The sequence below is a fragment of the Cnephaeus nilssonii genome (assembly GCF_951640355.1).
Source record: "Cnephaeus nilssonii genome assembly, chromosome: 18".
Taxonomy (NCBI): domain Eukaryota; kingdom Metazoa; phylum Chordata; class Mammalia; order Chiroptera; family Vespertilionidae; genus Cnephaeus; species Cnephaeus nilssonii.
Window position 1 is genome coordinate 11342445 of NC_137089.1, and position 23206 is coordinate 11365650.

The window sequence follows — 23206 nt, forward strand, 5'->3', positions numbered from 1 at the left end:
TCTGTGAACTCAGATACAAATAGCACCTGGTTCACCAGGAGCTGGGAAGATTGAATGACAGCTCTGTAAGGAGTTAGCCCAGCCCTGGCACTTGGTAATGCTTTATTGACTATACACTGTTATTATAGTTCTTTAGCATATTGATTTTACTAGCTCAGTTTGATCTGTCTTTATCTCATTTAATTGGTAAGGTCTTACTCTCATTACTCTCTCATTTTCACCTTGCTTAGTCAATTTGAATATATATTATAGTCAAGAATGAGCAAGGGAGAAATATGGTATAAATTATTTGGAGCATTATGACTCGTTTCTTAGGTAGATTTCAGGGAAAAAGTCTTTACTTAGAGGCAGCAGTTTTTTACATTTTGCTTAGACCCTTGTCTTTGAATGTGGGATATAACACATTTTTTTTTTAATAAAAAGTAGGAAACTATAACATATTTAAATGGAAATTTATTTTTATTTTGATTCAAATTGGTTTAAGAATATTTGCTAATGTAACAGGAACAGACAAGTTTCAGATTTTGACTTGTGAAATGATAGTTTTACGTAGCAATCTGTGCTGTGTCTTGGGCTCTGGAAGTTCTTCTCATGTGACTTTTGGCTTCTTGCAGTTTCCCCCGTGTAAATGGCTACGTTTTTAATGATCTCTCTCTCTCTCTCTCTCTCTCTCTCTCTCTCTCTCTCTCTCTCTCTCTCCAGGATTTATCCTACTACTGTTGTTTGGAGTTGAAGGGCAAAGAGGAAGAAATACTAAAGGCACTTTCTCCAATGTGTAGCATAGACACAGGTAAACTTGTTTCAAATCTGAGTCCTATATTGGTCTGATTATTTATTGCATGAAGAAGTGTCAGCGCTGTAAGCGTTTGGTAATTTAAACATATATGAACATGCATGAGAGTTTTTGTTCTCCATTAACTATGTTAATTAAAGGAAAGCTCAGGGTGGCTTTTAAATCAGTTCTAACATTGTCAAGTGTCAAGTGAGAAGACCGTTATGCTGATGGACTGAATTTAGGTGGGCAGAAACTGAAAACTCATTAAACCACTCATTCTATCAAATATTTATTGAGGACTTCCTGTGTGCCACTTTGATCCAAGCAGTGATCAGAACCTAGACTTTGCACCCCGACCCGGAGAGAGACAATAAGTAATAGTCTAGCTGTCAGGAAATCCTACTGCAGTCTCAACACTTGGAAAAAATGGGATTTTGTTTTCGTTTCTGTCAGGGTTGACTTTTGCAGCAGTTCACTGCTTGTCTGGAAAGCGCCAGGGGAGTCTCATGCTTTACCGGGCGCATCAGTACCCCCGAGGCATGCTGGGGCCTGTTTCATTTATTTGGAAGCCAGAGAGGACCCCCGGGGACACCTCTGAGAGCAGGCAGTTGTGGATCTGGCTTCACCCAACGCTTAAACAGGTACTGTCTCTGAGTTTGTTTCCCCACCACTCGTTCCTGCATTCTTGATGACTGTTGGAAATCAATACCATAGACATTTAAGGGGCGTAAAAGTTTGACTGGTAGCTAGGCATTTGAATGTAGGGAGGAAAGTTGTGTATATATGAAATGAAGCAAATCTTGACCCCTCACTTTTTAGTAAGCCGTAAGTAGAGATGAAAACCAACCTTATTAGGCAAAGGGCTTGAAATGTTGCCTTTGGATGAATGCTTCCACCGTGCCTGAATTGGTTCCCTGGTGTCTAGGTGCTTGGTAGAGCCTATTTGATGAGAAGTTGTTTTGATTAATTCTGAAGATTTTTAACACTGCGTTTAGTTTAGTCAGTTTCTCTTTTTTAGCATACTCACTGCTTTTATATGGTAGACGGTAAATTTTCTCCTTAAACCCTTTTTTTTTGCTGATCTTTGTTTGAGAGAGAGAGAGAAACATCAATGTGAGAGAGAAACATTGACCAGTTGCCTCCCGCACACACTCTGACCAGGATCGAACCTGTAACTTGGGCATGTGCCCTGACCAGGAATCAAAACCCGCTACCTTTTGATGTACAGGACGATGCTCCAACCAACTGAGCCACATCAGTCAGGGCTTAAACTCATTTTAAAGTATTTGGTCAGAGCAGTCGTGTTTTTTTCATTAATCTTTGACATAATCCTTTTTTTGTTGTTGTTGTTCCAAGTGCCCTGCACTACTCAGAAGAACCAAAACACTATTTTGATAATGAAGAATTTAGTTTAATTTGCGAAGGAATAAAAATGTAAAATTTTAAAGGTGGGGGGAGGATAAACTAAACCACATTATATTTGTAATGTATTTACATTTTAAACTTTAAAAGTAAAATGTTTACGTATATCCTTAGGATATTTTAGAGGAAATAAAAGCCGTGTGCCAGTGTATAGAACCGGTCGAATCAGCTACCTGCATCCCTGACCCCCTTCTGACACCAGCCCAAGAAAAAAGCCAAACGAAACTGCCCGATGAGAAAATTGGCAAGAAAAGAAAACGGAAAGACGATGGAGAAAACGCTACACCAATTAAAAAATTTGTGGGGGACGGAACTAGAGATGCACATCAGCCGCGTTCTTGGAGCTCCTCAACCACAGGCGTCGTGATCAGGTACAGGGGGCATTCGCCCAGAACATGTGCTTTGAAGGCTTCCTCTGTGTCTGCCTGTGGCCACCGCCGTCATATAGAGCGTGGAAGTTTCCATATTAAGACTTCTTCTCTCTTTCAGGGATTTGACGATGGAGATAAACAGGTTCCGCCTGATCGGTCCCCTCTCCCACGCCATCCTCACCGAGGCTCTGCAAGCTGCTGCTGTCCACACCGTAAGGTTCAACACGACTGTAATGATAGGTTCCAGTCATGTCTTTCCTCGCACACCTGTGACACCTCACGTACAATTTGGTAACATTTTGGGCCCGGGCCTACAAATGTTTATTTCTCTCTGTAGGCTTATGATCAAGGACTTTGTCATCTCCTACTTCTCCTGGATGAACAGGTTTAAATGAATGTGATGAGTGAACGGACTTGTTCTTATTTAAGGACGTGTTATTCTTCAGTTTGTGAGTTTGCAGAAGGGCCTTACCCTCTGCCCCATAAACAGGCAGCAGAGCCCTTAAAATCCCCGAGTGTACGGCCATTTTCTTGTGTGTACTTGTGTGACGCGTATTTCCTGGGGTGAGTTTTTGGGTTCTGTGGCCCCTGAGAGGCAAGGAGCATGTGTGTCCCGTGCAGCGCTGTCTAGTAGGCCTTCCTGCGAGGGCGCCGTGCCTTTGCTGCCCAGGATGGTAGCACTGGTCACGTGTCGTATTGAGCACGTGAAACGTGGCCGGTGGGACTAAGGAGCTGCATTTCCACCTTTATTGCATTTTGATGAACTGAAAATTAAGTTCCAGCAACTCTGTGGCATGTGGACCGCACAGGTCCAGAGAGTGGAGACCAGATGAGCAATCAGACGCTTCGGGTTCGCACTTGCCTTGCTGTGTCAGCGCACTGCGTCTTTCAGCGCCTGTGCCTCTCACAGACTTGATGAGGTCAAAGACGGTGATAGATTTGAGCAGCATCTGGGCTCTTAGAAGAAAAATACTTTAAAAGAAAAAGGCTACCTCTCTCTCTCCCCATTGCTTCCCCACTAGCCTCAGCCACTCCTGTTCTTGCCTTGTCTCTTGCCTGAATGCGGAAGCAGCCTCTTAACTTTCCTCCCGTGTTCGCCCTTTTCATTCCACTGTCTGTGCAGGAGGCAGAGTGATCCTCTAACACTAGGTTCACATGGTGCTCCTTGGTGATGAAAAGCTTTTGAATTGTGTCTGCGATAGAATCCAAAGCCCCGAATGTGACTGTGTAACCTGTGCCTTTCTGCTTCGTCTCTCTTCTCTGCACCTCAGCCACCCTGGCCTCCTTTCTCCTGGAGATTCCATCTCCCTGAGAGCCTTTGCACCTGCTTTCTTTTCACTGGCTGGCACATCCCACCTCCCCCACTCTGCTTGGCTAACCTTCCTCGTTCTCCAGGTTTCAACACCTGTCTCATTTCCCTACAGAATCCTCTCCCGATCCCTCGAGGTAAATGCTATCCCTCCTGTGAATTATATTTATACCTGGCACATTTCCTCAGTTTGTATGTCGACCTCTGTTTGTGTATTTATACAGCGTGGTGGCAAGGGCAGGGCCGTTCTGTTCTTCACTCTGTCCCCAGTGCTTAGCACAGAGCCTGGCACGGGCCAGGTCCTCTGCTGCAGCTAAGTGAGTTGCAGAGCAAGGATCTGCACCTCGGGAGTTTGTTTCTGGGGCCTGCACTTGAAACCACTGAGTGATGCTGCCTGCGTATTTGTGAGAGACCTGCCACATGTTAAAGGTGCTTCTGAGTCTAGGAGCACATCATATTTTATTGAGTATAGGTATTCTTTCTTGGCATGCACGTGCTACTTGAAGTGCTTTTTGACACCTTGCTCAATTCCTGGATCTGTCAGGAATAAATGGAAGTAAAATACTTGCGTATCTTATTTGAAATCTCCAGGCATACTGTAGTTGTAAGGTAGCCTTTGGCTAAAGATTTCTTCAGAAGGTATTGGTTTGGTTTTTCCTTGGCGAGGAAGGTTTTATTGCTTAAATTGGTGGTGATGAAGTTGGCAATAGAGGGAGAGGAGCAAGGAGCTCTTGCAGGCCCTGTGCACAGAGGCCTCAGTGTGACGTGGCTCACTCTCTCTGAAAACCATGGGTGTTTTTCTTAGTATGTGAAATCCTTTTTTTTTTTTAAGGTCTCACACATTTATTACTGAACCAACCTACTATTGCAGAAAGAAAACAAAACAAAACAGAACAATATCATGAGTCCATTAATTTTCCAATTAAAATGTTCCAACTGTCCAGACAGTAGCGGTCTTTTCAGTCATTTAAAGGTGTAGGCAACTCAGTCATTTAAAGGTGTAGGCAACCTGGATACGGCAGAAATACGGGGGTCATCTCTCATGTGTGATTCCTCATCGGCCCAGTTTGGTTCCTCTCCAATGTCTCCTCTTCGCGTTGTACCTGATTGTATTACCAGTTTTCATCCGAGTCCATTGGGGAATGGGCCGGTTCTGCTTTTGTTTCTTGGCCAGGAACCTCTTGATCCTGAAAGTCTTGTGGGAAGACATGGCGAAGGAGAAGCGAACGCACGTACCTCGATGGCGGAGAAAGAGAGAGAAGGAACTGAAATCCTTTTTTTAAAAAAATATTTTTACTGATTTCAGGGAGGAAGGGAGAGGGAGAGAGAGATAGAAACATCAGCGACGAGAGAGAATCATTGATTGGTTGCCTCCTGCACGTTCCCCATTGGGGATTGACCCTGTAACCCGGGCATGTGCCCTGACCGAGGATCGAACCGTGACCTCCTGGTTCGTAGGTCGACACTCAACCACTGAGTCACATTGGCCGAGCATTATGTGAAATCTTGACAGAAGGGTAGTACTCTATTCTTGCCTCTAATTAGAAGAATAGCTTCTAGCCCTGGCTGGTTTGGCTCAGTGGATAGAGCGTTGGCCTGCGGACCTAGGGGTCCCGGGTTCGATTCCGGTCGGGGGCGCATGCCTGGGGTTGCGGGCTCGATCCCCAGTGGGGGGCGTGCAGGAGGCAGCCAATCAATGATTCTCATCATTGATGTTTCTATCTCTCCCTTCCTCTCTGAAATCAATAAAAATATATTTTAAAAAAATAGCTTCTAATTGGAAGAATAGTTAGCCCGGTGTTAATTACTGTGTGAAAAATAGTGACAGTTTCACTGGTTCTTCCCTTAAAACGTTCATTCCCACATACAGAAAAAAGTGGAGGGGGGTCAGTATCCCACCCATAACAAGGTTATTATGTCTGATTCATTATTTTCTGGTAAACAGGAGTTGTTCTTTTTCAGGAGGGAGAGGACACAGAGAACACTCCTCACCATTGGTGGATTGAAACCTGTAAGAATCCTGATAGGGTTTCCCTTCACCACAGACAAGAGGCCATTTTTGACTTGTTGGGAGGTATGCACAGGGGATGCTGGGTTGTACTGGGAAAGGAGGGCGCTGTGGGAAGTGGGTGAGAAGGCTGCCTTCGTGTAGTGGTGCTTTTTAACTTTAATTCTTTGTTGTAATATAGCAAGAAAGCAAGTCAGAGAGTGAACAGTATAAACACTATTTGAGTTTGCTTAGGAAACAACAAACAAATTAGATGCTAGTATTCTAAATAGCTGGTATTCTGATGTTATAGTAAGTGCATATACCAGGTACTAAACTGAAATTGATTCTTACATAGACATGAGTGCTTTTGTGTGTAAAGCTACTATAGTCATCAATGAAAGGAACATAAAAGTTTATGTTGTAAAATATCTATAATGTTAGATGAATGTTTTTCATAAAGAGAAAGTTTCTCTTTATGAATGTTAATTTATTCTATAAAAGTATCAATGGGAAAAAAAGGAAAAACATGTGTTTTTTTTCTGTTGTTGTTCATCTTCACCTGAAGATATTTTTTTCCATTGATTTTTAGAGAAAGAGTAGAAGGGAGTGTGTGTGGGGGGGAGAGAGAGAGAGAGAGAGAGAGAGAGAGAGAGAGAGAGAGAGAGAGAGAGAAACATCGATGTGAGAGAGACACATGGACTGGTTGCCTCCTGCATGTGCCCAAACAGGGCTAGTGATCACACCTGCAACCCAGGTACGTGCCCTTGACCCGAAATCAAACCGGGAACCCTTCGGTGGTAGGGCTGATGCTCTAACATTTAGCTTTACCGGCAAGCGTGGAAATACATGTTTTCAAATAAAATAGCCCAAGATGACAGTTTTATTAGAAAAATTTGAAAAATATAAGCAAATATGTATACACTGTGAATGCCTCTTTTTAAACTTGTATTTTATTATTTGTTTATTGTTAAAGGAATAACATCACCAGCAGAAATTCCAGCAGGTACTATTCTGGGACTGACAGTTGGGGATCCTCGAATAAATTTGCCTCAAAAGAGGTCCCAAGTTTTGCCCGATCCAGAAAAATGCCAAGGTAAAGTTCTTGGAACATTCCTGGTTTTCTTACTATTTTGAGCTGTCTAGTTCCAGTTCTGTTAGTGACACCTGTGCAGTAACTTCACCTCTAGGAAATTACCTGTCTATTTTCAAGGTGATCATGATCACAGGAGATGTGTGTGGGGGTCTCTTTTAGCTGTGTAACATATAGCCTGATCCTTATGTTCATGTCATTGCTAGTATCTAGTAAAACCTGTCTTTCTGTCAAATGGTTCTCTGAAATGCCTGGCATTTCAGAATTTTCATATGAGGAAGGGATGTGCACCTGCAGCTGGTCTTGTGCTCATTGGAAGCCTCTGTCTGACCAAACAGATGATCCAGGTTCGAATCCTGGCAAGGCCATCCCAGGTGCTGAAGGTAAGGTGTGTTGGTTTAGACTCAGTAGAGTGGCCTGAGGGAGTTGTTTGGCTGGAGTGGCATAGGAGGGAGTGTAGGATTGGCTAAAATTTTAGTCTGATCTGGGACATGCAGCGGTTGTGATAATGTCTTACTGTATTTGCTGTCATTTAAGTATGGTTATTTGGAAGAATCATTAAAATTATCTTGTGAATTTTTGGAGAGAAAAATATAGGTGTTTGTTATAATGACTACAATTTTTTTTTAACCTCCATGCATAGTTAGATAGCTTATTAAGGGCTTAGTAAATGATTCTATCAGAAGGTCACATGAAAGGTGGATTGAATGAGATGAATTTGAAGATAGCTATATCAGTAAGTTAGTTAATTATGGAGTCTCAGACTTTAATCAATGAGGTGTTGCCTCTTTCTTTTCTTTTTCAGTAGCAATATGCTCTGGTGCAGCCATGAAAACTGCAGCGTCAGCTATACCATTAAATGGTGACTCCCATAATAGCCTTAAAACTGTAATTTAATTCTACTCAATTTCTCTTGCTTCTTCAAATTCTTTTTAAAAATAAGGCAGTTTTATATTAAAATGCTTTCTAAGGCTTTTATATTAATACTAGAGGGGGTCCCTCAGCCTGGCTTGCAGGATTGGGCTGAAACCAGCTCTCCGACATCCCCTGAGAGGCCCCGGATTGCGAGAGGGCACAGGCCAGGCCGAGGGACCCCACCGGTGCACGATTGGGGATGGGGAGGGACCACAAGAGGGCTCCAGGGCATGTCTGGCCTGTCTTCCTCAGTGATTGGCTGGACCCCAGCAGCAAGCTAACCTACCGGTTGGAGTGTCTGCCCCCTGGTGGTCATTGCACGTCATAGTGACTGGTCGACCGGTCAACTGTCTGTCCTCTGGTGGTCAGTGCACGTCATAGCAAGCGGTTGAGCAGCCTTAGCATATCATTAGCACATTACGCTTTGATTGATTGAACGGCCGACTGGTCGACTGATCACTTAGCATATTAGGCTTTTATTATATAGGATTATTATATAGGATGAATCAGTTCAAAGAAAATTAAAGTTTCCCAAACATTTAATTTCTATTATAAAAGCTTATCATTTTGTTAGTCATTGTGGACTTTCATTAAAACCTGCTTTAAGTAATTTCTTTGAAGAATATTGATTGGCATGTGAGCTAGATAAAGAAGTAAACTTTTGAGAGATCCAAGATGGCAGCTGAGTAGGTGGAAGCTACACTCACCTTCTCCCAGGGCCAAACTGGAATTACAGCTAAATATAGAAGAATCATCCAATAACCAACTGAAGACTAGCTGAAAAGAAGTCTTATAACCAAGGATTTACAGAAGAAGCCACAGCGAGACTGGTAGGAAGGGCAGAGAAAAAGGGCTCACCCCACTCCCACGGGCAGTGGTAAAGGTTCCAGAGGGATATCTCAGCTGTGGGGGGTTCTCCCTGAGAAGCATGGGGTCTAACCCCCCTGCCGGGCTCCCCAGCCCACAGCAACAGGGCCCGGAAGAGGTGCCCACGTAACATCTGCCTGTGAAAAAGTAATGGGGTTTTTGTGCACCCTCTAGTAGAGACGCAGGCACCCTCTTAAAGGGCCAATGCACAAAATTTTGTTTGTAGCCACTCACCCTGTGCTCCAGGGGAGGGAGGGTGGAGTGGACTAGAGGTGTGTGAGGAAAGACTGGAGTTTGTGGCTCTGGGGAGGGAGCTGAAAGGAGAGCCGCCGGGGTCCCTATGCTGAGTCCATCTCCCACACTGCAGATGCTTTCTTCCCTCTGTGGAGTGCTCCCCACTTTGTGGAATCAGCCTGGGGAAAGCAACAGCCACACCCTCTGGGCTCCCTCTCGCCCCACTCTGTGGAGCTTGTACTCTGCTGAGGAGTATAGCCAGAGGCCCTTTCAGTGCCTGAATCTCACCGGCAGCCAGCAGGTAGAGGTGGGTCTTGGGATTTCGTGGGACTTATGCTAACCTGACCCGGGCCCGGTGATGGTAAAAGCCTGCACTGGTGCACAGCTTGGTCCTTCCCACGCACACCCAGGCCTAACACTGGCAGCCACAAGTTGTGGATCACTTATAGTTCCAAACAGGTTGCTCAGGGTAAGTCACAGGTAGCGTTTGATTTTGGCCTGCAGCAGAGAGTCCCTCCCAAGAAGCCCAGAACCAATGCACGCAGTGACCAGCCTCAGACAACATGAGAGCAGGATTACAAGCAGCACGTCCAAAGGGAAATGTCGGCAGGCACCAAGCCCTGCTTCTTGTGGTCAGGGTTGAGACTCAGTCAGGCAGCCTGAGGGTCAATCCTATGCATGAACGGCCCAGTAGCAGTCAAGATTCAATTACAACAGGAGGCCCACATAACCCACTCAAGGGATGTTTCTGGAGTACCCCACTCAGGTGATCAAGGAAACTGCACCACTGGACCCCAGAGGACACCTGCTACATAAGGCCCCCCCTCCTCCCAAAGACTGGGAGTCACAGTAGATCTATCTAATATGAACACACAGAGGCAGACAAAACGGGGAGACCTCACCTCACCTCTATCAGAATGGCTCTCATCAGTAAATCAACAAACGAGTGTTGGCGAGGATGTGGAGAAAAGGAAAGCTTTGTGCACTGTTGGTGGGAATGCAGATTGGTGCAGCCACTGTGGAAAGCAGTGTGGAGTTACTGCAAAAAGTAAAAATGGAACTGCCTTCTGACCCAGCAAATCCACTTCTGGGAAAGTATCTGAAGAAACCTGAAACACTAATGTGAAAGAATATATGCACCCCTATGTTCACTGCAGCGTTATTTACAGTAGGCAAGACTGGAAGCAGCCCAGGTGTCCAGTAGCTGAGTGGATAAGAAAACTGTGAGTGGATAAGAAAGCTGTGTTACGTTTACACAACAGAATGCTCCTCAGCTGTAAAAAAGGAAAGCAATCTTACCCTTTGTGACAGCATGGATGGATTTAGAGATTATTATACTAAGTGAAGTAAGCCAGCCAGAAAAAGACAAGTACCATATGATTTCACTCACATGTGGAATTTAATGAAAAAAAAATGAACTAACAAGCAAAATGGAGACAAAGTCATAGAGAGCAGTCTGACAGTTTTTAGGACGGGGGCAGGGGTGATAGTGGAGGGATTGAGCATAAAAGAAAGAAAAAGAAAAAACTCAGGAACATGGACAACAGTGTGGTGATTGCCGGGGGATGGGATGGGGAGAGGGGTAGGAGGAGGCGGAGGAAGGTATACTAGTAGGGGGTATAAATGGTGGTGAATGGAGACTAGAGTTGAGGTGGTGAACACAATACAGTGGAGGGGGATAGAGACAGAGAGAGAAGCATTGCTGTGAGAGAGACACATCAATTGGTAGCCTCCTGTGCAAGCACCAACAGGGGTGGGGGATTGAAATTGCAACCCAGGTACGTGCCCTTGACTGGGAATTGAACCCCGGACCCTTCGGTATGTGGACCGACGCTCTAAAAACAGCACACTGGCCAGGGCAAGAAGTCAGCTTTTTAAGGAGGTTGTATTATACTAATGTTATTAACACACTAGAGGCCCGGTACAGGAAATTCGTACACGGGGGTTGTGTGTCCCTCAGCCCAGCCTGCACCCTCTCCAATCTGGGACCCCTCTCACAACCCAGGACTGCTGGCTCCCAACTGCTCGCCTGCCTGCCTTCCTGATTGCCCCTAACCGCTTTTGCCTGCCAGCCTGATCACCCCCTAACCACTCCCCTGCCAGCCTGATTGATGCCTAACTGCTCTCCTGCCAGCCTGGTCACCCCTAACTGCCCTCCCCTGCAGGCCTGGTCCCCCCTTCAACTGCTCTCCCCTGCAGGCCTGGGTCCCCCCCCAACTGCCCTTCCCTGCAGGCCTGGTCGCCCCCAACTTCCCTCCTCTGCCGGCCTGGTCACCCCTAACTGCCCTCCCCTGCAGGCTTGATCACCCCCAACTGCCCTCCCTTGCAGGCCTGGTCCCTCCCAACTGCCCTTCCCTGCTGGCCTGATCGCCCACAACTGTCCTCCCCTGCAGGCCTGATCCCTCCCAACTGCCCTCCCCTGCTGGCCATCTTGTGGTGGCCACCTTTGACCACATGGGGGCAGCCATCTTGTGTGTTGGAGTGATGGTCAATTTGCATATTACTCTTTTATTAGATAGGGTAGAGGCCTGGTGCACAGGTGAGGGCCAGCTGGTTTGCCCTGAAGGGTGTCCTGGATCAGGGTGGGGGTTTTCTTGGGGCATGGGGCAGCCTGGGCAAGGGGCCTGTGGTGGTTTGCAGGCTGGCCACGGCCCCTGGCAACCCAAGCGGAGGCCCTGGGATCTGGGATTTATTTATCTTCTATAATTGAAACTTTGTAGCCTTGAGCGGAGGCCAGGTCCGGCCAGGAAGTTTGGCTTCCTCCATCGCCAGGGAAACCCAAGCCTCCTGTTTGCTCCGTGGCCTCAGCCATTTTTGTTGGGATTTATTTATCTTCTATAATTGAAACTTTGTAGCCTTGAGCAGAGGCCTGGGCCGGCCAGGGTGTGCAGGAAGCTTGGCTTCCTCCATTGCCAGGGAAACCCAAGCCTCCTGCTCGCTCCGTGGCCGCAGCCATCTTGGTTGGGTTAATTTGCATACTCCTGATTGGCTGGTGGGCGTAGCTTGTGGGTGTAGTGGAGGTATGGTTAATTTGCATATTACTCTTTTATTAGATAGGATGTAATGCATCATCTAGAAAGACAACTCATCGCTTCTCGGCCTTTTGGCTAAGATCAAGTGTAGAAAGACAACTCAGAACTAAAGTTAGCCCTGGCCAGTGGGGCTCAACTGTTCGATTTCCTTTCAAGGGCATGTACCTGGGTTGTGGGTTCGATCCCCAGTCCCAGTCAGGGCTTGTGGGGGAGGTAGTCAATTGATGTGTCTCTCCTACATCTCTCTGTCTCTCCCCCACCCCACACCGCTTCCACTCTCTTTAAAAAGCAATGGAGCCCTAGCTGGTTTTGCTCAGTGGATAAAGCGTCAACCTGTAGACTGAAGGGTCCCAGGTTTGATTCTGGTCATGCCTGGGTTGCGGGCTCCAGCCCCAGTGGGGGGTGTATAGGAGGCAACCTATCAGTGATGCTCTCTCATCATTGATCTTTCTATCTCTCTCTCCCTCTTCCTTCCTCTCTGAAATCAATAATAATAAAAAAAGCAATGAAAAAAATATCCTCAGGTGAGGATTTAAAAACAAACACAAAACCTAAAGTTAGAAATATACCTTATTCTCCCTTGAAATTTCTCACATTATGGCCCAGTCACTTCCAACTTATTTTTTTTCCAGCCGTCAGACCCATGCAGGTATGTGCCTTGGAGTGACCTTTCTATGTTGGCATTTTAGGACCATAATCTTAAACTCATGGATTGTCTGACTTTTTCTTTTAATTTTTCAGTCCAACAAAAGTAGATTTGGAAGATTTTATAGCCCCCGAGTGATTACATGACTCTGTAGGAAGTCTCTACTATCCATGTGTACGTTCCTAACTGGAAAAGTTCCTCCTCTTTTCCCACTTGGCTTCATCATGTTTGGCATGGTGTGGCTTCTTTAAAGGAATGAAATGATATGTTCCACAGAAAATATGCTCATTTTAAAGGAAGGAAAACATATGTTCAATAGGAAGGGGCTATCAGAGACTTGAAATAATAGGGCTGAAGAAACCGTATCTGTTGTCTCAGCACCATTGGGCCAGGAGTAACAAAGAACCCGGAAGACAGCAGTCAGAACATGGCTTGTGGCCCAGCCGGCATGGCTCAGTGGTTGAGCATCGACCTATGAACCAGTAGGTCACGGTTCCATTCCTGGTCAGGGCACATGCCCGGCTTGCGGGCTCGATCCCCAGTGGGGGGGGGGGGGGGGGCGTGCAGGAGGCAGCCGATCAGTGATTCCCTCATCATTGATGTTTCTATCTCTCCCTCTCCCTTCCTCTCTGAAAGCAATAAAAATGTATATATATAAAAAAAGGAACATGGCTTGTGTTGTCATTGCGTATTATCGTTTGCCTCTGCAGTGGTTCCTAGACTTCGATCATCCTAACTGTGGAGTTAGGCGGTTATTTAAAGGCAATTGTATGTGATATTTATATCTTCTCCACTAAAAATAAATGTTCAAAAAATAAGTTTAGGAGCCTTTGCTACTTCACAGATTATGAAACCACCTGTAAGAATAATTCCTAGTCAAGCATATTCTTCTAGAGAAGTAAGTGCCTATCAGATATTTTCTTGTAACAGTGGACCACGTTGAGACTTTGACCTCATTGACTTAAAGGATGTGGTTTGAAGGCTGTTTCTTTTCCCTCTTAGATAATGAGGAAGTTAGACAGCTGCGTCTGGAGGGTGTGCCCGTGGAGTGTGCGCATAGCTTTATTTGGAACCCAGCTATCTGTAAGAGTGTCACAGAGAATAAAATGTCGGATCAGGTAACTAATGGTGTAAGGGTTATTGGTAAAGTCACGAAGACAGGTTGAATGAAGTTCATCACTCGAGAGAACATAAAGGTTACTTTGTACTTTATAGAGTCCCATAGACGTCCTTTTATTTTCAGACAATTTACTAGTCCCTTACTTATGATACATACTTTGGGTTGTTTTTTTTGTTAGTTTTTTTTTTTTTGTGTGTGTGTGTGTGTGTGTGTGTGTGTGTGTGTGTATTTTCTGTTCTTGAAGAAGAACCCCTAGAAAAAGTTAACACAAAGACTTTTTCTTGAAATGATAGTCTTAGGATTTAAATATATGTCTTCCTTTTATTATTTTTTTCCCCTCCTCTATTAAGTGCTCTCTGTCTTCGTTCATTTGTTCTCCGGTCTTTAATCACACAGTGATTGTGCTCCTACAGGTATTGTATCAGATGATGGGGTAGATGACTGTTAGGCATGCTCAAAGAAGTACAGGCTACAAAGGAAGCCCAAAGAAGGGAGACTAAGCCCAGACTATAGAAATCAGGGGAAGCGTCCTGGATGGAGGGGCTGGTGTTTGAGCTGACTCTCAGGTGGGCTGTTAGAATTAACCAGACCTTCTGGGGCTAGGGGCTGTGGCTGCAGTGGAGAAAGGATTGCTGGAGGTGAGAATGAGCAGGGGCCCAGGCCAGAAACGGGACCGTGTGTTCAGGAATCTTCAAGTAGATCAGTAGCTTGGACTCAAAGGTGGGGCAAGAGATGAAACTGAAGAGGTAATAAGGACAGGAGCATAAAAGACCTTGGGGCATTTTAGGGATCTGGACTGAAGATCTAGGGCACCGTGGAAAGTTTTAAGCTGGGCCATGACATGACATTTCTCTCCAGTAGCACAGTGGAGGGTTGAGCCGGAGAGAGGATTTATGATTGGATGGCCTTAAAAGAGACCCTGGAAATAGTCCATAATGTAGGGCACGACGGGGGCCTGAATTGTGGCCGTGTGCTGGAGTGCAGGGCCACAAATGTATATTTATTTATCTGGAGGGTAAAATTGGCAAGACTCAGTGGTTGATTGGAAGGTGGGTGGTGAGAAACGAGGAGACGGTCTGGTTTGGGGTTAGGAGCTCAGCTAAAAGAGAGCCAGAGCCGGGTCTGACCTGTCCCAGCTATATTCCGAGTCCTGGAAAAGCGTTCAACACATAGCAGGTGCTCAGGGCATATTTGGATGAAAGAGTAAATGAATGAACAGTAAATGTTTGAACGGGTGAGGGAACGAACTGGGAGCATTGTGGCATCAGATGGCGGGGAGCGAATGCAGTGGGAAGGACGGGTTTAATCTTGGATAATTGAGTTTGAGGGGCCTCGGGACTTCCCGGAGCAGATGTGCAGGAGAGAGGTTTCGATTCCGGGAGCAAAAGTCGGGGTGAAAGAGAGAGGTTTTTGGAATTACCAACATGTAGATGGTAGTGGAAACTCAAGAAGGAGAGAGGGAAAAGGGACGAAGGAGACTCGGGATCTGGCCCTGGCGTGAAGGCATCCGTGAGATGCAGCGTGGGGGCCGCCCTCCGATAGTTTCTCAGCTGAGTGAGTGGTAGGCCTCTCCCTACCCGTTCATCTCTTTGAACAGCTGGCCAGAAAAGTCTGAAGGAATGTTAGCCACTCCCTGCAGTCCACTTGACAAGTAATTCATAGCACCTTCTGTTTTACTTTTTTTTTGGGGGGGGGCGGGGCACCTTCTATTTTGAATTCTTAAGACTGGGTGAGAAATTTTCTCAAGAGCCAGAGTACTTTCCCACTTGCCCCTCCTGGAGAAGTTGTTAATTATGCCTTTTTTTATACTTCATGACAAATCTTAGCCAAAGTAAATGTAGGGACAGAGGATCAAAATATAAGATTAACCCTGAGATAAGAAATTAGTGGAATGCATGTGTATTTTATAACTTTGAATCCTCTGGTATATTCTTGCCCATGTTTAAGATAATTTGCCATTTCTACCAAAACACGTATATTAAGGAAAATCGTCGTAGGAGGGACTCCTTTGTACTTAAAATAGCTCACGTGTATGTTTTTTTTTTTTTTCTCTTGCGTTTTAAAAGAGCATGTAACTTTCTAAAGCTACTTCTAGGGAGACCCAGTAGCATCTCCCAGAAGACTAGCGTTGTTTGTCTTGAATGACTTTCTTCCACTGTAGGATTTAAACCGGAGGAGAAGTGAACTGCTGGTGCCCGGGTCACAGCTGGTTCTAGGTCCCCACGAATCCATGATCCCTCTGCTTTTGGTCCACCAGCCGGGAAGGGTGACCGGCGACGGCCGACGCGGCTGGGGAAGCGGCTGGGATGTGCTGCTTCCCAAGGGCTGGGGCATGGCTTTCTGGATTCCACTTGTAAGTGACTTTCTTATTCCGACCAAGAGTTTCGACATTTAAAATACATTCCTAGTCAATACCCAGGGCAGGCAATGTTCCAGCCTTTACCCACACCTTAGAAATGGTGTGCTGTTTTTCTGCCCCCTGAGCTAAATTCCTGATACAAGGTACTTCCTAAGGTCCCTGGAGCCAGGGTTTTATTAATAAGAGTTGTGCTGACCTATTGTGAATATTTGAGGTTTTAAGAGTGGCCCGATTTTTTAAATTTTTAATTATTTATTTTATTTTATTTTTATTTATTTATTTATTTTTTAATTAAGGTATTATATGTGTACATATCTTACCATTGTTAATTATTTATTTTAACATGTATGTGTATATATTATTGATTTCAGAGAGGAAGGGAGAGGGGGAGAGAGAGATAGAAACATCAATGATGAGAGAGAATCATTGAGGAGCTGCCTCCTGCACGCCCCACACTGGGGATCGAGCCCACAACCCAGGCATGTGCCCTGACCGGGAATTGAACCGTGACCTCCCGGTTCATAGGTTGACACTCAACCACTGAGCCACACCGGCCGGGCGGGAGTGGGGATATTTTAAAACAATTCTGATGTTTAAATTACAAAATATTGCAAGCACACGAAGAAAGTACAGATGCGGATATAATGAGCCCTGTGTTCCCTGCACCTGCCTCCCCGCTTAAGAAAGAAACCATCACGGGTTCCTTGGCAGCAACCTGTGTCCCTCTCCAGTTCCAGCCCTCCCTCCTCAGCGAATCGCTGCCCTGGTTTTGGTGCTTGTCACTACCATGCGTGTTTTTATGGCTCCTTAAAGCATGCTTGTATCCCCCCCAAAAATAACTAGATTCAGCGTGTTTTTAACCTTTACGTACCTCACTGTACATATATGCTTTTGCAACCTGCTATACTTACTCAGCCTTGAGATTTTTCCACATTGATGGTGAAGCTCCATTTCATTAATTTTTACTCGTGTACGGCAGCTCACTCTAGGGTTTTCCCACACTTTACTTATCCCTGCTTTTTAGATGGTCATTTAGGTTGTTTCCCATTCACGCCATGCAAACATTACGCACTTTCCCTTTGAGCTGGACGCTGACAGGGTGTGTTTGACTTTTCTTTCAGATCTATCGAGGTGCAAGAGTGGGAGGCTTAAAGGAGACGGGGGTGCATTCCCAGTATAAAAGGTCGCCCTTCACCCCAGGGGATTTCCCAGACTGCTCTGCGGGGGTTCTCTTTGCCGAAGAACAAGCCAAGGATCTTCTTGAAAAGTACAAAAGGTGAGAAGCTGCCTTCTCGAGGCTGGGAGTGTCTTCGGAGGAAGAGAAGTGCCTGCTCACACTGGCCAATAACGTTGGCAGTGGCTTCGGTAACTCTTACTATATGATGTGGAGTTTTCGTAGGCTTTTCCTTGAGGTCAGCGTTACCGCGACATAAGTAAGTCAGGAGACGGTCTATGTCTGGCGTGTGTAGGCCCATCCAGATCATGAACCCTTTCTGTGGGCATTTGCTTACGTTGATGAGGGTGGACACCTACACTGTGGACATGAGTTCCCGCTCCCATCCCTGTCCCCCTCAAAACGGAAATGGAGTTTTTTATAACTGATGATAGAGATAATACACCTGAAATTTCAGTGAAACCACAAAAACAGAGAAAAATGCTTTATACACTGGAGCAGAAAAAGACTACGTGGTGTGCCACTGCTGAGTAAACATGGGTAAAAATGAAGGAAATACGGACGGATCTGCTTCTGTGCACATGACGCATCTCTGGAAGGGTGTGTGAGAAACTGGTTTTGATGCTGTCTCTGGAGGGCAGCTGGTCACGGGGTCAGGAGTGAGAGAAAAACCTCACCGCCACACCCGTGCCCTGAGAACTGAGAGCCTGTCCACGCGCACGGGCGTTGTCACACGGCTCCGGGACGCGCCCTTGCGGTCTCTGGGAATGGCACTCCCTGGGGTTGTGCAGTGGCCACGGGGGCTACTTGGTGGACGCATTATCTATTAAAATAAAAACCAGAGGAGACAGAAAAGCATGGCTAGTACAGTTGGTTATTATTCTTTATACTAGAGGCCTGGTGCACGAATTCATGCACAGGTGGGGTCCCTTGGCCTGGCCGGCAATTGAGGCCTATTGGGGGGCCAGCTGGGGGGAGAGACCCCGGGAGGTTGGCTGGGCAGGGGGAGGGACCCTGGGAGGTTGGCCAGCTGGGAGGCCGGCAGGGAGGAGGAACTGCGGGAGGTTGGCTGGCCAGGGGAAGGGGCCATGGGAGGTTGGCTGTGTGAGCGCACTGACCACCAGGGGGCAGCTCTTGCGTTGAGCTTCTGCCCCCTGGTGGTCAGTGCGCGTCATAGCGACTGGTCATTCGGTCGTAATGGTCTCTTAGGCTTTTATATATAGATAGATTATATTTCTTAGAAAACTTTCTTTTCTATGTTTGTTTCCTTAAATAGAGATATAGTACAGTGGCCATACTTATTTTAATCACCCCACCCTAAATTATTCAGAATTGGCTCTCCTCTTTGGTTTTCATTAGACGCCCTCCTGCAAAAAGGCCCAACTACGTTAAGCTGGGCACTCTGGCGCCGTTCTGCCTGCCCTGGGAGCAGTTAACGCGAGACTGGGAATCGAGAGTCCAGGCCCAAGAGGAACTGTCCGGAGCTTCCTCCCTGAGTGGTGGGGAGAGCGACTCAAGAGACCAGGCGCCCTGTGCTCCCACGCCTGGACAAGCTCCTCAGGGGTCCGGTGGAGGGGGCACGGCCCTGCACGACTCCCGTGAGCCCGAGGGAGCGATGGACACGGAGTGTCCAGCCCAGGCCGGGACGGAGCGGGTACCGGACCAGGATGCCCGTGGCCAACTCTTCTGCGTTCTCAGGTGAGTGCACACGACTTCCCGATACGTTCTGGGTTCTGGGTCATCTCTTTTAATACCAACCAGGCTGCAGGTGTAAACGTAACCATTGTTCCTTGATGCAAGGCCCAAGTGAAGTTTTGGACTCAGAGAGACCCCATGGAAACGGCTACATCACATCACATGCTAACTTACAAACTGATTTAAAAAATTATCATCCGTAGACCCAAACCAAGAGAGTTTTTCTACCGACATGTTTCAGTTAGTCTGCCCACAAAGCAGGACTTTCACGAATGTGAGGTGACCCCTGCAAACTCGGAGCGAGCACTGTTTGCTTTAAATCACTGATTTCTTGTCATTCCTTCTGAATGATCTGAATTTGTGGCCGATTAGGTACCGATTCATAGTACTATTGTCATATCAAAGGATAAAATGTGTTCTACTCAGTCCTGCTGCAGGCATTACATTTTGCTTATCAGTCACCCTTTATTCGGACATTTATTTATTTATTTATTTCTCTGATTTTTATAAGAAGCACTCATCACTCTTGCCTTATACTTTTTTTCCATGTAATTCCCTTAGAGTTTCTTTTCTTTTCTCTCTCTCTCTTCCTCTCTGAAATCAATTAAAAACATTAAAAAAAAGAAAAGAAACTCTAAGGGAATTACATGGAAATAATGTTTTTAATTGATTTCAGAGAGGAAGAGAGAGATAGAAACATCAACGATGAGAGAGAATCATTGATCAGCTGCCTCCTGCACGCCCCCTACTGGGGATCGAGCCCACAACCTGGGCATGTGCCCTTGACCGGAATCGAACCTGGGGCCCTTCACTCCGCAGGCCGACGCTCTATCCACAGCCAAACCGGCTAGGGCCCTTAGAATTTCTTTTTAATCAAAGTATCAGTTCCTCCTTAATCCTCTCACCGTGATTACAGCCTTAGATTCTACCCCACTGTCTTATTTTTCTCTGCCTTCAACTTCTTAAACCTTTAGTCTTTCTGTCTCCGAATAGTAGACACATAAAACGTAAAATATGAATATAAAAATGCATTAATGTTTATTTTTAATTTCTTAAAACCATTAATGGAGTTTTGATCCTTTCCCACAGAGTGTAAAAATTAAATTAACTCTCGCTAGGCCTAATCTTCTAATTGCACATTTTCTCCTTGAACAAATACCCTCAAACGTGTAGGAGTAGAGCATCGCTGAAGCAGCTGTCAGCCTGGTGCCGGCCCAGTTCTGGGGACAGTCGGGCGGCCCGGCAGGCTCCCGGCAGGGGGCAGCAAGAACTGACCCCAGAGGCCCGCCGGTCCCTCCTGGCCCGCTTCCCCAGGGCCCTGGTGTGGGTCAGCCTGTCCCTGCCCGGGAAGGGCAGCCCCGAGCCGCACGCCATGATCTGTGTCCCAGCCGAGGAGGACCTCCGGCAGCTCCGTCGGGATCGGCTGTACTGCGGGCCCCAGGAACCCAAGCACAGCGACCCGTTCAAGAGCCAGATCCGGAACCAGAGGGAGAGGAAGGACCGAGAGAAGAGGAGGCACCTCGGGCCTGCTGCGCCGGAGGGCCTGGCAGAGGGGGACCCTGCAGCCGGGCCCCCGGCTCCGACCCTGGGCTTGTGGCCAGGCCCGCTCCCCGACGTGACCGCTCACTGCTCCCGAGTCCTCCTGGGCTTCGTCACCCAGGGAGACTTCTCCATGGCTGTCGGCGGTGGGGAAGCCCTGGGCTTCGTCAGTCTGACGGGCCTGCTGGCCATGCTGTCCGGCCAAGCCGCCGCCGAGCGGGGCCTGGTGCTGCTGCGGCCGCCCGCCTCCCCGCAGTACCGGCTCGCCAGGGTCGCGGTGGAGGTGTGAAGGCGGTCCCGTCTGCCAGGTCCCGCAGTTGGAAAGTTTGGGTTGAGCGTCTTCTGTTTAGAAATGTCATGTGAAACTCCTTGGAAACAAGAATTAAAAAAAAAAAAAAAAAAGGTGCATCGTGCACGTGGATGAGATGGATGAGATGTTTACGTCATTCCTGTAACCTCACCGATCCCCATCCTTCTCTGTCCCCTCTGGAAGGCCTTGGGATACTGGGCACATATTTCTGTTACGGTTTCTTGGTGTCGTTCTTTTTTTTTTTTTTTTAAATATATTTTATTGATTTTTCACAGAGAGAAAGGGAGAGGGATAGAGAGCTAGAAACATCGATGAGAGAGAAACATCGACCAGCTGCCTCCTGCACACACCCCCCCCCCACCGGGGATGTGCCCGCAACCAAGGTACATGCCCTTGACCGGAATCGAACCTGGGACCTTTCAGTCCGCAGGCCGACGCTCTATCCACTGAGCCAAACCGGTTTCAGCCTGTGTCATTCTTGCTGGAAACAATTGGAAGCTCTATGTTTCCCCGCCCCCTTTTTATGGGAAACCAAGGGCTGTCAGGTCTGTTTAAAAACCTTGTGGTCGCGTGGTAGGCAGGGTGGTGGTTTGATGATTTGATTGTTACAGGAGGGGCAACGGCTATCGGCATCTGGCCTCTGCCATGAGATGCGGCGCCCCGTCTGGCCGTGTTCGCGTCTGTGCTGTGATCAGCGTGCCTCCCACTTGGCTCCCCAAAGGAGGGCGCTGTGGAGGATGTATTGCTGCCCCTTTGCAGGTGGCCCGGGTTGTGGCGACAGCGTCGGGGTGGAGTGCAGGGGCCATCTGATTTCATCGCCCGGCCTCTGCATTGCTGACCAGCACGTGATCCCTCCAGGCTACTTAATTTTTCTGGGCTTTTTGCTTCTGCAGAGCCATAGATAAGAGCATTTCAGAAATCCGTTCTATGAAATGTGTCCAACCCCCTCCTCCCCTCAAAAGAAGAGAGAGGTTCCAAGGTCAGATTGATTGGGGAAACTGGGGTAAACACAGTTAAGCATTGCTTTTTAAAGGACTGCTAGAACCTCCCATGTGATCATGTACATGGTGAGTCTCCAGGAAGCGGGTAATAGGCCATCGTGTTTTCTAAATCTTTTTGATCCCAAACTCCTTTTGCTGGGAGCACGGTGTAGGACCCGTGTCCTCAGGAACGGGCTTTGTAAACGACGCTCACCTCCAGGGGGCGGCGACCACAGCGACCCGCTGCTGGTACACAGGCGTGCGGCTGCCCGGCCTGCCTGACACCGAGCAGGGCATCGAGGAGGCCTCGTCCTGTCCCATAGGGAGAGTGGGGGCGGCACCGCTTGTTTTCACTTGTGAGAAATGAGTTGCTCGCGAACTTCCGGTTGGGTTGCCGTGTGTGTTTCACACCCCAGTCCCTTCCTGCCCTGCGGTGAATTCCTAGTAGAGCTTGAGGGGGATGGTCATTAACATTAAAATTGTGCAGTTGGGTGTTATTTCCTGTAACCGGGTTCTTGCTGTAGCCTCTGGCACAGCTCCCGAGGGAGTGATGAGCCGGGGAGGGACCCAGAAGGACTGTAGTAGCCCGTGAAACGCCTGGGTTTTCCCTCTCACCAGGCCTCTAAAAGGATTCGTGTCCAACCCCAATGGGACTGGAGAAAAGACTCTAACTCGGTGGTGTCTGTAAACAATAAATTAAAACGTCACCTGAGGTTCGGTTGTGAGTACTTATTGGCGCGTCCCCCATTTGCCTTCTAGGCTCTCAGCCACGTGTGGTCCGTGCCTGGCGCCTGTGCCGGCCAGTCTGCCCGCCCTCGTCACAGGCCACAGCGCTGAAAGGCAGACTAGCACTTCCCAAGGCATATTCCTGGAAAAAAGGGCTCACGGCCAAATAAAGGGGGGGGGGGAGCTATGTGCCGTGTCCTCCTGTTGCCGATTCACTGACCATTAGTCTCCTCGAGGCTCCGCAGGTCCCTGCAGGAAGGAAATGTCTTTCCTAGACACCCGGCCCGCTTACTTGCTTTTTTTCTTCCTACCTTTCTGCATAGCTGCTGTCCAGAGACCACTCGTTTCATGGGATGTTTCTTTTGATCCCGCTAGATGCCTGCTGAGCTACCAAATACGTACAGCACGGCCCGCCCTCTTGTCGAGGGCGCAATGGCCAAGTTCATGACGTCAGGAAGTGTCCTAAGGAGCAGGCTAGTGAGCTGAGCTCCCGGAGACCCGCTCCACCCTGAGTTCCCACCACCTTCCCCACACGAACAACTTAGTCACCTGCCAAGGCTGCTGACCTAACTGCTCCGGGGTGTGGCCCGGACACGGGTTCCTGAGAGCTCCCAGGTGGCTTGCAGCCCGAGCCTGGTAACCGCTGTGCCTC

The 23206-nt window shown here is 47.5% G+C and overlaps 2 protein-coding genes across 4 annotated transcripts in view; one reads left to right on the plus strand and one right to left on the minus strand.

The window, feature by feature from the left end:
• The window catches only part of POP1 (POP1 homolog, ribonuclease P/MRP subunit), a 29756-nt gene extending 7151 nt beyond the window's left edge, over positions 1-22605 (plus strand). For 2 of the 3 annotated variants that reach the window (XM_079796711.1, XM_079796712.1), the window contains exons 6-16: positions 703-790; positions 1229-1416; positions 2312-2568; positions 2687-2780; positions 5840-5951; positions 6841-6960; positions 13654-13769; positions 15933-16124; positions 17252-17406; positions 18664-19002; positions 20173-22605. In XM_079796711.1, the coding sequence (XP_079652837.1) occupies positions 703-790; positions 1229-1416; positions 2312-2568; positions 2687-2780; positions 5840-5951; positions 6841-6960; positions 13654-13769; positions 15933-16124; positions 17252-17406; positions 18664-19002; positions 20173-20827 (2316 nt within the window). In that variant the 3' untranslated portion in view covers positions 20828-22605. Of the gene's footprint in view, positions 1-702; positions 791-1228; positions 1417-2311; positions 2569-2686; positions 2781-5839; positions 5952-6840; positions 6961-7220; positions 7305-13653; positions 13770-15932; positions 16125-17251; positions 17407-18663; positions 19003-20172 lie in introns of all 3 variants that reach the window. The other variant, XM_079796713.1, reaches the window with a different exon arrangement.
• On the minus strand, positions 2974-5087 carry LOC307114368 (large ribosomal subunit protein eL39-like; the record flags this gene model as incomplete). Its single annotated transcript, XM_079796721.1, has 1 exon — positions 2974-5087. One exon carries the CDS (start codon positions 5085-5087, stop codon positions 4932-4934), a length of 156 nt encoding a protein of 51 aa, XP_079652847.1. The 3' UTR covers positions 2974-4931.
• Positions 22606-23206: the final 601 nt, after the last annotated feature.